General features: G+C 40.8%; 1 protein-coding gene across 4 annotated transcripts in view; it reads right to left on the bottom strand.

Moving 5' to 3' along the window:
- HBS1L (HBS1 like translational GTPase) overlaps positions 1-14,254 on the bottom strand; it is a 122,634-nt gene that overhangs the window by 16,325 nt on the left and 92,055 nt on the right. For 3 of the 4 annotated variants that reach the window (XM_038397311.2, XM_043511010.1, XM_043511008.1), the window contains 5 exons: positions 11,792-12,051; positions 11,094-11,259; positions 8,936-9,053; positions 5,548-5,694; positions 4,527-4,601 (listed from right to left, as the gene is read on the bottom strand). In XM_038397311.2, coding sequence (XP_038253239.1) covers positions 4,527-4,601; positions 5,548-5,694; positions 8,936-9,053; positions 11,094-11,259; positions 11,792-12,051 — 766 coding nt within the window. The remainder of the gene's footprint in view (positions 1-4,526; positions 4,602-5,547; positions 5,695-8,935; positions 9,054-11,093; positions 11,260-11,791; positions 12,052-14,254) is intronic. The other variant, XM_043511009.1, reaches the window with a different exon arrangement.

Below are 14,254 nucleotides of genomic sequence, written 5' to 3' on the forward strand. Positions count from 1 at the left end.
ACCAGAAATGGACACAGTATTCAAGCAGTGGTCACACCAGTGCCAAATACAGAAGTACAATAACCTCTCTTCTCCTATTTGAGGCTCCCGTTTATGCGTCCCAGAATCACATTAGCCCTTTTGGTCACAACATCGCACCAGAAGCTAATGTTCAGATAATTATTCATCATGACCCCCAAATATTTTTCAGTGTTCTGCAAGAGGAGGTGCAGAATGTCCGGGAGAGGGATCATTGGGCACGATGCGAGCTGTGACAGGTAAGTCTGTCTTGGCCAAATAGGAGCAATCAGAATGACGTAGGGTACTTCTTTTGGGAAGCCCGACAAATGAAGCCATGACATTCATAGCATCACCGCCGGTGTGAAGATGGACCTAGCTGCCGTGTTGAGTGCAGACTGCAGCAATGTCTTTGGCACTAATTGGTCCTCCTGGATAATGGCCTTAAATTAGTCGCGATATGCTTCTGGCATCTTTTCAATAAAGTCATTGAGTTTTAACAGTAGCAACCATGTTAGTCTGTATCCGCAAAAAGAAAAGGAGGACTTGTGGCACCTTAGAGACTAACAAATTTAAATCATGAAGTTGATAGATTTCCACTCCATACGGCTAAATTCAGTGCCTTGCATAATGACAGGTTTCAGAGTAGCAGCCGTGTTAGTCTGTATCCGCAAAAAGAAAAGGAGGACTTGTTAGTCTCTAAGGTGCCACAAGTCCTCCTTTTCTTTTTGAGTTTTAAGTAATTTACGTAATCATATTTCTCTGTGAGGGCCTGGTAGTTGGCGATATAAAATTGTAGAATGGCTGAGGAGTATGCTTTTCTACCAAAAATGTCAAGACCCTTCTAATCCCTATCCTAGGGAGTAGCCCTTGACTGGTGTTGTCAGCCCCAGGAGTTTAAGGCGTCCACCAAGATGGGGTTGGGTGGCAGAATAGGAATTCAGATTCCTTAGCAGGCACATAGTATTTTTTGTCTGCTCACTTGCAGGTTGGCACCACTGATTCTGGGTTCTGCCACAGTCTTTGCTGGATCTAAAACGGCCTCATTAATCAGGAGGGTGATCTTTGAGGAGGATGTATAATGGAGGATGTCAAGGAGTTGATGGTGGGTGTCCTTGAATTCTTCCAATGGTATCTACAGAGTGTCTGCCACTCTCTTTGCCAGCTCCTGGAAGGATCAAAAGTCATCTGCCAGAGATGGTGGAGGCGGCATGACAGCTTCATCTGGAGGAGGAGGAGAATATGGTTCTCAGTACCGGCTTCCTGTTCCTCAATATCTTGAAGCAGTTCTGAAGCCGTCACTGGCAGTGCTAATGTGAACTCGCATACTGGGAGCATCTTTTTAGAATTTAGAAATGCATCCGATGAAGTGAGCTGTAGCTCACGAAAGCTTATGCTCTAATAAATTTGTTAGTCTCTAAGGTGCCACAAGTACTCCTCATCTTTTTAGAGGAGTACTTACTCCTGTCCTTCAGTACTGATGCCTCGGTGCCCGTGCCCATCAGGTCCATGGGCCTGTCAGCAGTACCGGTTGCTGCTGGCCTCCATGAGCCATTGGAATCTTCAGTACCAAGACCATGAGATGGTCTCGGTGCCAAAGACACTGAGCAAGATGGTGATCGCTTATTGCTATCTCAAGGCTCACTGTGGTTACCTCCCTCTCTTTTCTTAAATGATTTATGAGAGGGGTCCGTAGCTTGTTTCCTCGACCCACAGCCCTTAGACATAGAAGGCTGTGGGGAAGACTCATGTCTACCAGACAACTGGGGTGAGAGCTGCCTCCATGAAGATGGTCTTTTGGCAGACCTCTCTGTCTTTGGGAGATCTGAGAGTTGTTGACAAAAACCACACACATTTGTTGAATGTAGCCTTCCCCGAGGCAGTGAATGCACTGAGAGTATTTCTCTGCAATCTGGATCGCCTCTTTACTAGTGAGGCATTTTTTGAAGACCAGCATACCAGGCACACCCAGTTGTGGGGAAGGGTCCCCAACAGGGGAGAAAAAGCAGGAAAGAAACTGAAGTCTTTCCCCCTCCCTCCAATAAAATAAGAAAGGAGAAGAAGACTACAACTAGAACTAGGAGATTAACTATAGGTATGTAAAATAAAATGACAGTCTTAATGGACTGCTAATGGCTCTGCCTCTAGCCAGGGGCTGTTGAGAAGGAACTGAGGGGGTTAGCCTGCATGTGCTGGCTAGCGCAGCACAAGGAGATACAGCACAGGTGCAGGCCTAATGGACATTGCTACCAAAATTCTCTGATTAGCAGTGCAGGGATTCAAACACACTTACCGTGGAGCACCCATAGGGACGCTACGCAAAGAAAAAAACCTCACCGCTTAAGACTAATGCATATACCCCTTGTGACAGATAATGCAATATCCTGGATAAACCTTAAGGAATTAAGTTAAACCTTATTGAATTAAATGCAATACCTTTGTGGGCAACTGTATTAACAATGCAATTACTTATATGTTGTTGTGAGATTGTATGTAATGTCTCTAGGAGAAGGGGGCATGCTACTGAAATTCCTCTGGTTAGCAGCCTCTCAAAGCTTTATTCTGGGGAAGAGAACCATTATCTGGCTGATTACCTAGTCACAGTTCTTCAAGGTTCAAAGTGGATTCTTAAGAGACCAGCAGACAAAGAAAGGAGGTTGAGATAAATAATCTGGTGATGAACTGATTCAGGGGTTTTATTCTGATCCAGTAAATGGGCAGGACCTCTGGTCCACAGAAGGCCCCAATCTTCAGAAAGGATGGCTACTTAGGCCCCATAAGACTGTGTTCTTGTTCAGAGCAAAGGGTGTGGTGAACTTGAAACCACAGGAAAACTTCTGGGCAGGGATCTGAAAGACTTCTCTTCATGTTGGAAGGGGTCATCTCTGGCAAACTTATTAGCATGCATGTGGGCTCTTTTATTGTTTCCCTGCAGTGTTTTTGCCTTAAGAATAAAATAGGCTTGATTAGAAAGAAGTGTGTGGTGACTTATAACTGGGGCAAATAAACTGTGTACAGTCTATAGGGAGAGAAGCAAAGCACGCCTTGCTTAGGCAGAATGGCTTTTGCTGGGAATACACAGGGAAGGCAGGAAACTTGTCAGCCTGGAAATACCCTGGTCAGATGGGAGCAAGATGAGGGTCTCTACCCAAGAAAAGCACCAGCTGCAGAGCCAGAAGCCTGAAAGTGGGTGCTCTTGCTGGACCACAGAGGGGAAATATAGGTGCAGTTGCCCTAAACTGTGACACTGTAACAGGGTCTTCCAAATCCCCACCAATATACATTAATTGGGACCTGACTGAAAGCCAGGCAGTTGGCAGAGGGTGCTAATTGACTGAGCAGAGACACAGCTGAGGGCTTAATTGGGTGGAAGGAATCACAGCAACTGTGACTATATAAGCAGACAGGAAGGAAATGTTAGGGTGGAGAGTAGGGAGCCTGAAGGAAGGCAAGACTGCAGCTAATCCTGTACCCTTCCCCAGAAGCAAGGAGAGGAAGCTGGCTACTCTCTGTGAAAAATATGTACACCACACTCCTGGCTGCGGCCTACTGAAGGGATATAATAAAGTACCGGGGTAGTTAAGAACACCTGGAACAGTTACTGAGGCTGGAAAAGACTCTCAGGGGACCCCATGACACACCCCACCCCATCATGCAATGACAGTGTCAGGACAAAAGCCTGCTTCCTTCTCAAATGAGAAGGGTCCCAAAATTGCACTTGCTAGTTCACAATGTGTACTATCTTACAACAATCTACAGTAAGTCCCCTAAATAAGGCCTCTTGGATACCAGAAGAAAGATGTATAAAATGTGGAAAGTGTTTTCTTCTGCCATGTTGAAAACATTCCTTCCAGACTCCAAAGAAGGCAATCAGCCACAACTTTGGCATCCCAGGAGATCTAAAGGAAGGGGAGGGTGGGACTGCTGGAAGGGCACCAAACACTCGCTGTCCACACCTGACACTGCCTAAATACCCACTAGTAGGGCATGTGGGGTACAATTCAGACTCTGCTACGTTCCATTAACCCACTAATGGGTTCAGCACAGGGGGCACAGCAAAAAACCAGACCTTGCTGATATGCCCGGGCAAAACTGATACAAACTCATCTCACCTTAGCCCCAGTGTACCAGCAAGGTATGAACAAAGTGCCAACGACCTGTGAAGGTATAAGGGATGTTATACCCACGGTTCAGAGGCTGGGAGCTGGCTGGCTGGCTGATTAAACCCTACCCACTGCACATAGGAAAAGACTGGCAAATTGATCTCTCGCTCTCTCTCTCACACACACACACACACACGAGGCTGTGAAGTATTGATTCTGGTTTTCATTAAGAAGGCTTGAAATAAAAATCCCACAGCACTGAATGACTGAAAAAACTCTCCTCCCTGGATTCTGTGAGGACCCTAGGCAGGATTTTCCCAGTGAAGGAGCTGGCTCTGCAGGCACAAGCCTGGATCTAGCTGGAAGAGGGTGCTGTATGGGAGGCCCCAATCCTTTACAAATCTCATTATCTTAACTTTACTTTACCTTAAAGCCAGCTTGTTTAAGAAACTGGCCAAGTTTACTGGTAATTTCCTGAAATCTCTCCTGTTGCCAACTGACCTAAAATAAAAAACATTTTGATAAAAATATTGGATTTTGGCATATTTCTCTATACAAATTACTTTGACCTCTTATACTGTACCTTCCCTAAGATCTTCTATGAAAACTTCAGTTCAAAGATTAAGCCTAATGAATAAAATGTTCATAATGTTTCTTCCATATTTTGAGAAAAATAGCATAGAGCACACTATGAAAGAAAATGAATTGAGGGCCTTATTCTATAAAGTAGTACGTACCTGAATTCAAGAGGGTGCGTATAGGCACAGAAATTTGCCCATCTGGAACAAGTTTTAGGGTAAATCTGCAGTTCTATTTCATGTCTAAGATACTGTAAATTAACTTGTTAATGAACAGTACCACTGATTTTGCTTTTTAATTCACACAGGTATAAAGGCAAAACAAAATCAGACTCAACAAGGATTTCTCTTAGATTAAATGTACTTAGCAATAAATTAAAACTAAAATGTAAAATAAGGGTAATATGAAATAAACAGCATGTTTTTGAGCAAATGCAGCAGTATGCCTTACAAGTGACTCATCAGCACCCCTGGTGGCTCTGCAACTGTCATCAGGGTGATAATCCCCATGGGTAGAAGTTTATCCCAGTAAATTTCAGCAGGATTAATTATAGAGTATCCTTTGGGGAGATTAAAAAAACAAACAAACCACAAAGGGGAGTTACGTGTCCAACTCCCATTGACTTTCAATGGGAATTTAGCACCTAACTACTACTTGTTGCTTTTGAAAATCTCTCCCTTCCTGGTCGCTATACTGAGTTCATAGGCTTCAGAAGAATTTTTTTCTTTCTGAACACAGACATTATGATAACTGTGTAAAGAATGAGGGAAGGACAAACCTTCTGGCCTCAGAACACAGAACCCCTTAATTTAGGGCACACAGGAAGGGATGCAAGACTGTTCACTAAAGGAAACTATTAAGCAAGTACCTGGTCCATTTTATTGACTGCAACTGCCAGTTGTGTTACTCCAAGAGAACGAACCAATAACCCATGTTCTCGAGTCTGTCCACCAGTCTCGAACCCTGCTTCAAACTCTCCCCTGCTAGCGTCCACAACCAAGATAGCCACATCAGCCTAGGTAAGAAAAAAAGATGTTTAGGAAAATAATTTCAACAAGAATGGATTATGGATAAATATGGTCCTGAGTGGTCACACAAAAAGACATCTTAACCTTCTATAGTCACCAAGAGAATATCAGCATGACTTCAGTTGAATGAGGATTGATTTCTAGATCACTGATGTGGACAGGGGAACAATGAGACATGTACACCACAGTATGGTTAAATATGGAGACAGCAACTTTATTAAGGTTTCGGAGTAGCAGCCGTGTTAGTCTGTATTCGCAAAAAGAAAAGGAGTACTTGTGGCACCTTAGAGACTAACAAATTTATTAGAGCATAAGCTTTCGTGAGCTACAGCTCACTTCATCCGATGCATCCGATGAAGTGAGCTGTAGCTAACGAAAGCTTATGCTCTAATAAATTTGTTAGTCTCTAAGGTGCCACAAGTACTCCTTCTCTTTTTGCAACTTTATTAAAACTATTAACCAGCTGGAGCTACTATTAAAACTACCTGATAAAACTGTTCCAGTGTGGATTTCAAATGGGCATCAAAGGCCCTGGATTCTACTAACCTGAGAATGGGTATGAGGGAAATGCCTTCTTTGTGCTCTCAGGCCTGCCCAGGAACCCTAGGTCCAAGCCAGAATCCCAATTCATGCCCTTCCTTCACACAAGCGATAAGAGGGATAAGATGAGGTGAGCTGAGACATACACCAACTGACACAGAGACACCTCATCACTCTGTAATGTCATGACAGTGCCCAAGCAGCCCCTTAGGTTACAGAGAACTCACATCAGACTCTCGTTTAACCAACCACACCTCGAAACTGCCAAAGCAGCAACAAATAAAATGTAACCCTCCAAATATCTACAGTTGCCTTAAAAAAAAGAATTATGCTCAGGGCTGAAAAATGCATAAACTATTTTATTAGCACTGTGTACTGCAAGACAGATCATGGCCTTTGATAGGGCTGCTTTGCATTTTGCAGAACAGCAGTTGGGGATTCCCTCAGGATGGCAAAACTCCCAATTACTGTAGAGCCATCAGAGTCTGTTCTACACCGCCTCTTTATAAACACTTCCTCATAGTGCTAGAGCATGGCAATAGCAGGCCTCCAGTAACCTCCTACAGTAGAACATCATTCAAGCCTCTAATTACATTAAAGGCTAGAATGGCCCTAGCAGCCGTAAGGATGGAGGGAGTGTAAAGGAGGATTAAAGCTTCCTCTGCCCCACCTAATCTTCATCTGCAGACCCAGGCTCTGGTGCACTTGAAGATCTGGACTTGCATATTCTCACCATGTTACTTACTTGTACAGTCACCAATATGAATCAATAATTTAAACATAATTAAAGAAAACAGTACAGTTAAGTGCAGCATTTTCCAAAATTTCTGAGATTAAAGATCCCCTTTTCTACTTAAAAAAAATAAATAAATCATGGACATTCTGTAACATGCATAAGCATCCACATCATAAAAAAACAGAACCTGGTAGATCTGCCATAGACTACATGTATGATTTTGGGCAACTCAATCCCAGTGTGCCACAATTTCTCCATTTGAAAAATTATGATAATATCCACCTTTGTGATGCACTCTGAGACCTTACATAAGGCCCTCTATACCAGTATTGGGTAAGACTTATTATAACAAATATGACTAGGAATTATTTTTCAAACAAATATATAGTAATGAGATTAGAGCCCAAATGTGCTTCTTGCCCGTCACTGAAACTTTGGCAATTATATCTGCACAACAGTTTAGTCAGACTTTCCTGCAGGCCATTATAGTGTCAGTATCTAAGGCCAACTAACTGGCAAAAATGTAAAGCGGACGTTGTAAAATAGGAATTAGTTCTAATATGAAAGAAAACATTACAACACATTTAACTTCTAACATTCGAACCAGTAAGAGGAATATGGACTGTATCATGCATAGCAGAAGCAGCAGCTCAAAATAGAACTTTGTGAGAACCAAAACTGACTATCCTGACTTTTCTGCATGTAAATTATCAATTCTGTTAATAATTGTTTTTAAAATTTAAGTCCATGCTTTTAAAGAAAAAAATTATCACATAGATAGATAGATACATACATTTAAATGTAGCTATGTTAATCTCTCTCATTCAATTAAAAAACATCTATACAAAGCTGTAGCTGCCATTACTCCCAATCTTACAACATAAACACACCCAGCAACACTGAAAAACCAAACTTTCACAAAGGAACAAATTTAATTCAGCCCAGGCAGCCAGAAAGAAAAGCTTCCTTCCACTCCTCATCATTCTGAGAACATACCCTCAAATCCTCTCCAAAAAACCCTATTAAATTGATGGTAGCTTTTGAAGCATGCCTGGTAGGTCTCTGAATTCAGGCTATTTCAGACCACATTGCAAAGCAAGTTCCAGAGTCCCAGGACTCCCACAGAAACTACCCTGCTGGCAGTCCCCTTCATTTTGTAACAGAAGAAATCCAGGTCAAGCACCTCTGCAAGACTGCAACTGTGGCAGTATGTCAAGTGGTGATCTCTCTGGCAGGCAGGTCCCAGCCATTCAGGGCTTTAACATGTAACTACCAACACCTGAAACTTCACCCAGAGACCAACAGACACCAAATGCAAATCCCAGAGCACTAGTGTCATGTGCTTCCAGCAACATGGCCTGGCCCAGTAAGCTAGCCAATACAATCTGCACCAGCTTCAGTCTCTTGAATGTCTTCACCTGTACAACCACATAGTATGTTATCTCCTGTTTTCACTCAAAGCTTCTTACAACACTTTACCCTATAAAACTTTTTCAGCACTACCTGTTGAGCAGTACATACATCTCAAGTTTGAATATTTAAAGCTAAACTGTTCTTGGAGTTATCCTAGTGCAATAAAGTATTCAAAGTAGTTCGTTAATAAATGTGAAAACCTTTTACCTCAATATAGTTGACTAACCTAAAATACTGCCTTTAAAATTTCCAGAAAAGAATGTCAGCTTTCAGTTTAGAAAAAGCGTAAGACATAAAAATAAAGGCTTATTTTTCCCCATATTTTTTTACAGGTTGGGAAGCACAAAATAAATTTACATTTATGATATTTTGAACAGAACAGAATAAGATTTATTAAATGATAATATGCAGTATATAGAAACTGTTAAAAATTCCACTTTTTTTTTTTTGGTTTAAAGGTTAGATTCAAATAAAGTAGAATACTAAATTATAAAACATCACATTATATTTGATAGGTGCAGTTAAGAAATGTTCTGTACCTGTGCAGCTCCTGTGATCATATTTGGGATGAAATCTTTATGGCCTGGAGCATCCATCAATGTAATAACTTTAGTCTTTGTCTCAAATTTGGTCATACCCACATCCATTGTTACTCCCCTTAAATAAAACAAGCATGTAATACACCATTACAACTGCTTCCAAAGTTCAGCACACAAAGTTATTTAATAGTAGACTTAACAAATCAGAACACTGTGGCTGCCTTTTGACTTAACCAGTACTAAATTTTGGCCAATTTAATAAGTCTATTTGTGGCACTGACTTTCCCTTTCACTGGAGAAACTATCCATCTGTGTTGGAATTTCATCTTAAAGAAGTTAAGAAAGCATGTGTTGCTGAGAGAAGTTTTACTCTCCTTCCCCTTTATATGCTGCTTTGCTATGTATAAAGATATTCAAATCTAATTCTGCTATGCCAGGCAGGAGAGGAGATGTACAGTCAGCCAAAAAATGCTGATAGGAAGAGAACAGGGAAACAGTTGAAGTTCTAGAAGCTGACAATATGACAGTTGTATAGAATAATGGATTATGCCTCGAATCAAAGAACAAGTAGCGAAGTTCAGAATGAACTACTAAAGTGCAAAGCAGCTGTCATATTTTGTAAGTCTGTATTTTGAAGTTCTCCACCCCTGCAAAAATAGGCATCAACAGCAGCAAGAGCACAACCAAGAAAAAATTATTGCGTATACAACTACAGGAATTAGATTATATTTTCGTAAATGTCCCCCCCATTCACATATGCCTGCTATCATTCAGAAAGGGCAGAATAGTTCTGGACTCAATTCTAAATTTGACTAAATAGCACCTGGGGGAAATTGCCTTGGCCCATCCATTTTTTAAACATGACACCAAATGATAGCAAAGAACTATCTAAATATTTGAGGAGAGCTTCAGAATATTTTTGTTTTAAAATATAGACTTGAGAGTGGAGAAGGATGAGGGAAAAATCATTCAAGAAGTTCTTAGCCTGTTTTGAGGGTGGAAATTCTCTAAGTTTCCCTTAAAACATGGAACAAATGTTTTATTTACATAAATAAAGGCGAAAAGACATGTTTCCATTATACATGTCCTGATGTTTAATAACACTTTCGTTTGAAGGCAACGTTTAGAAATATTTTATTAACAGATGGCCAAATTCCGTTTAAACTTTGAGACAAAAACATTTTTCACATTTTTGTCTGCAACACTGATTTTTGGTTGAGTGGGGTTTTTTGGCCTTTTCACACACAAGCTTGTATTGAACATATGTACGGGAAGACTGGCATATGCAGAAGTTTAGTTATAGGTATGAACACTGCACAAGTTCATTTCTCTTATTTTTAAAAAAAGCTAGACTCTCTGCAGCCCACCCCACTCCCCATTCCTCTGCATCAGTTTACATTTTCAAGGTTATCTATGCAACCAGAGGAGCTTGAATACAATGATACCATGGGTGATGAGCATGACATAAAAATACAATTACATTAGATAAACAAATTTCTCTCTGTGGTTTTAAATGAAACCTAAGATACTGGTGAATACCACAAAAACTGTGGTAAGATATTAATTCTACAGTTTAGTTCATGTTTTTCTGAACACAAAAGGTCATTGTCCACAGATCCAATTTCTATAGTTTAAGAAGCCATTTTAATGATTTTTTTTTAAATATCCACATCACTTTCTCCTCATGTATTTCCTCAGTGTAATACAATTTAAAATGAAAAAGTATTTACACATTTTATTTCAATGTAATATGTTACTGGCAATGTAATATGTTACTGGCAGGGACTTTTCAAAAATAGTACTAATATTAATTTAACGAGTCAGATATATTAGACCAAAAATTTCACCTTCCTTAAACTCCTCACATATGCTGGTGCCTTGATCAAACAAATTCTATCAGCTCCTCATACTGAGGATTTTAACAAAAAAAACCCAACTTCTCAATGCCATTCCATTTCCACAAACAAGATAAGACACTGACTTTTCTTTCAAAATGGTGTATATCTATGTACACACAGAGGATGAAATATTTCCTACCAACCATTTTACTCTTAAAACATTTAATATAGGTAGCACATAGCTAATTAGTAGAATGACATTTAGTAACATGTTACAAGCAGAGAGAACATTAGTTCACACCAGAAGATAACTTGCCTACCTTTCTCTTTCTTCCCCAGTTTCATCCAAAACCCATGCATAAGCAAATGAAGCTTTGCCAGCCTTTTTGGATTCATGCTCGTATTTGTGCATAGTTCGTTTGTTGACATTGCCCAGAAGGTAAAGTAAATGACCCATTAGAGTACTTTTACCTGCATCAACATGTCCTAAGAACGGAAGTAAACATTAGATTATTATTACTAATTTACACATTTTAGACTTCATAATGCAGCTGGAAAAGAAACACACTGGCAGATATGGGAATCTAATCCCCTGAAGTTTTGTTTCATGCTCATGCAATTCACAGAGTCTGATAATCATACATAGGAGAGAGAGAGAGAGAGAGGTTTTCTAGAGAGAAGAAATGGGTGAAATTTGACAATGACCTCTGTTCTGTCAAACTCATGTTAAAAAGAATAATGCTAAAAAAATGAGTCAACTTTGAAGTATTTTTTATTTTGAAAGATGAGGATGAGGGACAGGCAGAAGGCCTAGTTAGTACTTTAGTCCATGCAGGGTAAAACTGGCTCCCTCCACGGAGGAGGGTAAAGCAGATGGGGTTTTAGTGCAATCTGAGATGTTTCCTTTCCTAAACGGAGGAGTGTCTTGCTTCTGCATCACTACCAGACTCAACAAGCACACAATTCTGGCCCAAAATGTATTCAATTTGGAATTAAAATAAAGAAAAAAGGGCATTACCTATGACCACTAAATTCAGCAGCTGTTTTCCTTCTTGCCTCTTCTCCAGCTCTGCTTTCACATCTATTTGTTGTCTTGTCTTGCTGGACTTTTTCACTGGAGTAGGTACTGTACTCTGCTCTTCTGGAATCTGAATTGTTTGGGATGGAAGAGCTGATTTAGAGACCAACTCAACTACTCCAGAAGTGACAATGGAATCTTCAGATGATGGTCTTTTTTGAGGTGTATTAGCACTATGACCATTCTCTTCAGCAATCACACTAGGGAAAGCAAAGAGAAAACAAAGATTTATAGGGAATGTCACTGAAGCCCTACAGCGTCAGAGAACAAAGGTGTCTCTTTACATACAGTCCAACCCTTCAAATTAAGACTCTCTGATAAGTAGTTAGAGACTATTAAAATGGAAGTGATAAACAACTGGACACAAATGACAGATACAGGCTCTGAATATTCTGCCTGAAAAGCAGCCTGAACAAAAGCAAAAGAAGAAAACATCCCATGTACTATTTGAAATTCAGATAATACAAAAAAGCCTTCCTCATGGCCACTTCTTTTGATGGGGAGGGAAGAAACAGTTACAAGAAGCGACTAACGAGGGGTTGTCTTTGCTGCAGAGTTAACTTGGACTCTTACCTGGAGGTTGTTCCTAACCTGGCTCCTATCCATACACAAGAACTTCTCACCCAACTGTGGTGGTGGTTTTACAAACAGCTTAGCTGACTAGTCTTTGGGTATAGGTTAAAGCCTGAATGTTGGTAATACTTGGGCTGATAATGCATGCATGCAGGCTAAACCACTCAAGTGCTAGTAGTTCTCCAGTGCCTTCCCAAAAGTCAGCATGGTTGCCATGTTTATGGAGAGTTGTATTGGGGAACGTAGGTTTAATTAAAAAAAAAAGAGGAAGAAGGATGGTCTTATGATTAAGGCAATGGCCTTGGATTCAGGACATTTGAGGGAAGAGCTGTCTTCCCAGCTCTACCACAGATCTTCTGTGTGACCCTGCTTACATCATTTCCTCTCTCTTTCTGACTCAGTTCCCCATCTGTAAAATAAGGCTAAAAATTGCTAATTCACAGAGGTGTCATAAGGATAAATTCATTAATTAGAGTTGCTCAGATACTTATGGTGATGTCCACCACAGAAAAGCCAAAAACAGTAAACAAACACTGAAGACTGAAAAATTTCCCATGCTGGCTTATACCCAGAGCTTCAGAAAAATCTATTCATTCAGTCTCTGTGCATGTAAGCTGCCTGGTGAACTAGGATGGGATCAATGGTAAGGTACAAGTCCACACAGCAAGATATGAATGAAAGCCATCATTAAACAATACTACAGTATTATAGTGTAATGGCCCAAATACATCAAACTACCGAGACTGCACTGTTTTGAACAATTACTGCAAAATACTGCACATCAGAGGGTGACACTGGCCCTTTAAGAAGGAAAAAGCCAATGTATCTGTGACTTCTCAGCTGACCCCCAACTGGGCTTAAAAGAGGACACAGAGAGCTGACAGAGTCAGGAGAAGGACAGGGCTGCCTGAGGAAGAGAGGAGACACCCAGCAGCAGCAAAGAGCTGGTATAGTAAGCGACTGGGAAGAGCAAAAGGTTGATGGTAAGGACTGGCCAGAGCTGGGGAACCCCTAGTAAGTTAAAGGAGAGCTTGTGGATCAGCCCCTATAAAGAAGGGTAAGAACCAGCCTGATTAAGAGAAGCTGAGCCCAGTACAAGAGAGCTGATACTGAAGGATAGATCCAAGGAGCAGGGGTAGGCTCACAGGCAGAGAGGTCTGGTCAGTGAAACACTGCAGGGAGTTCTGTTGTGGGATACATGACGTGGGGCTACAGGAGAAAATGTTGGAGAGAAGCAGGTCTTGGAAATCTCAGGTAGGTGGCCTAGAGAATGCAGCCTTGACACAGGGGCTAAAAGGAACTGTGATCAAGTGAATAATGACTCTCGGATAGGTGATCTAGGAACAGTGACCTTTGAATGGGATTGAAGAGCTTCTGCATAGTAAACATTTGTTTTACTTCAGGATTTTTAGAAGAATTGTTTTTGAGAAGATTTGTGGACTGCATCCCTTTAAATGAATAAAAGGTTACAAATCTGCCACTAAGATAAAATATTACTTTTCACGGGTGGATTTCAAGGGGAAACTGAGGCAGGTGTACATGTTCTGCACCAGCTTTCTATTGGAAACTGTCCCAGGCAGTGCCACATAACCACACTTCACTTAAAAAAAATATTTATAGGGAATGGAAGGATTTTACTGCAATAATCATATCTGCGTCCCCCCATCTCCCTCCAAACCCCAATATCCTTTTGCCGTTGGCTTTTCTGTAGGCAGATAATTTTATTCATCACTTTTGTCCCAAGAAGCCCTACCAATGGAAGCTAATGCAGTCTCAAGTTGCATTAGAGTGAGTTTTCATGATTCACTTTCCATTTACCTGTAAGAGTAT

This window comes from Dermochelys coriacea, chromosome 3 (genome assembly GCF_009764565.3).
Source record: "Dermochelys coriacea isolate rDerCor1 chromosome 3, rDerCor1.pri.v4, whole genome shotgun sequence".
In the NCBI taxonomy this organism is placed as follows: Eukaryota; Metazoa; Chordata; order Testudines; family Dermochelyidae; genus Dermochelys; species Dermochelys coriacea.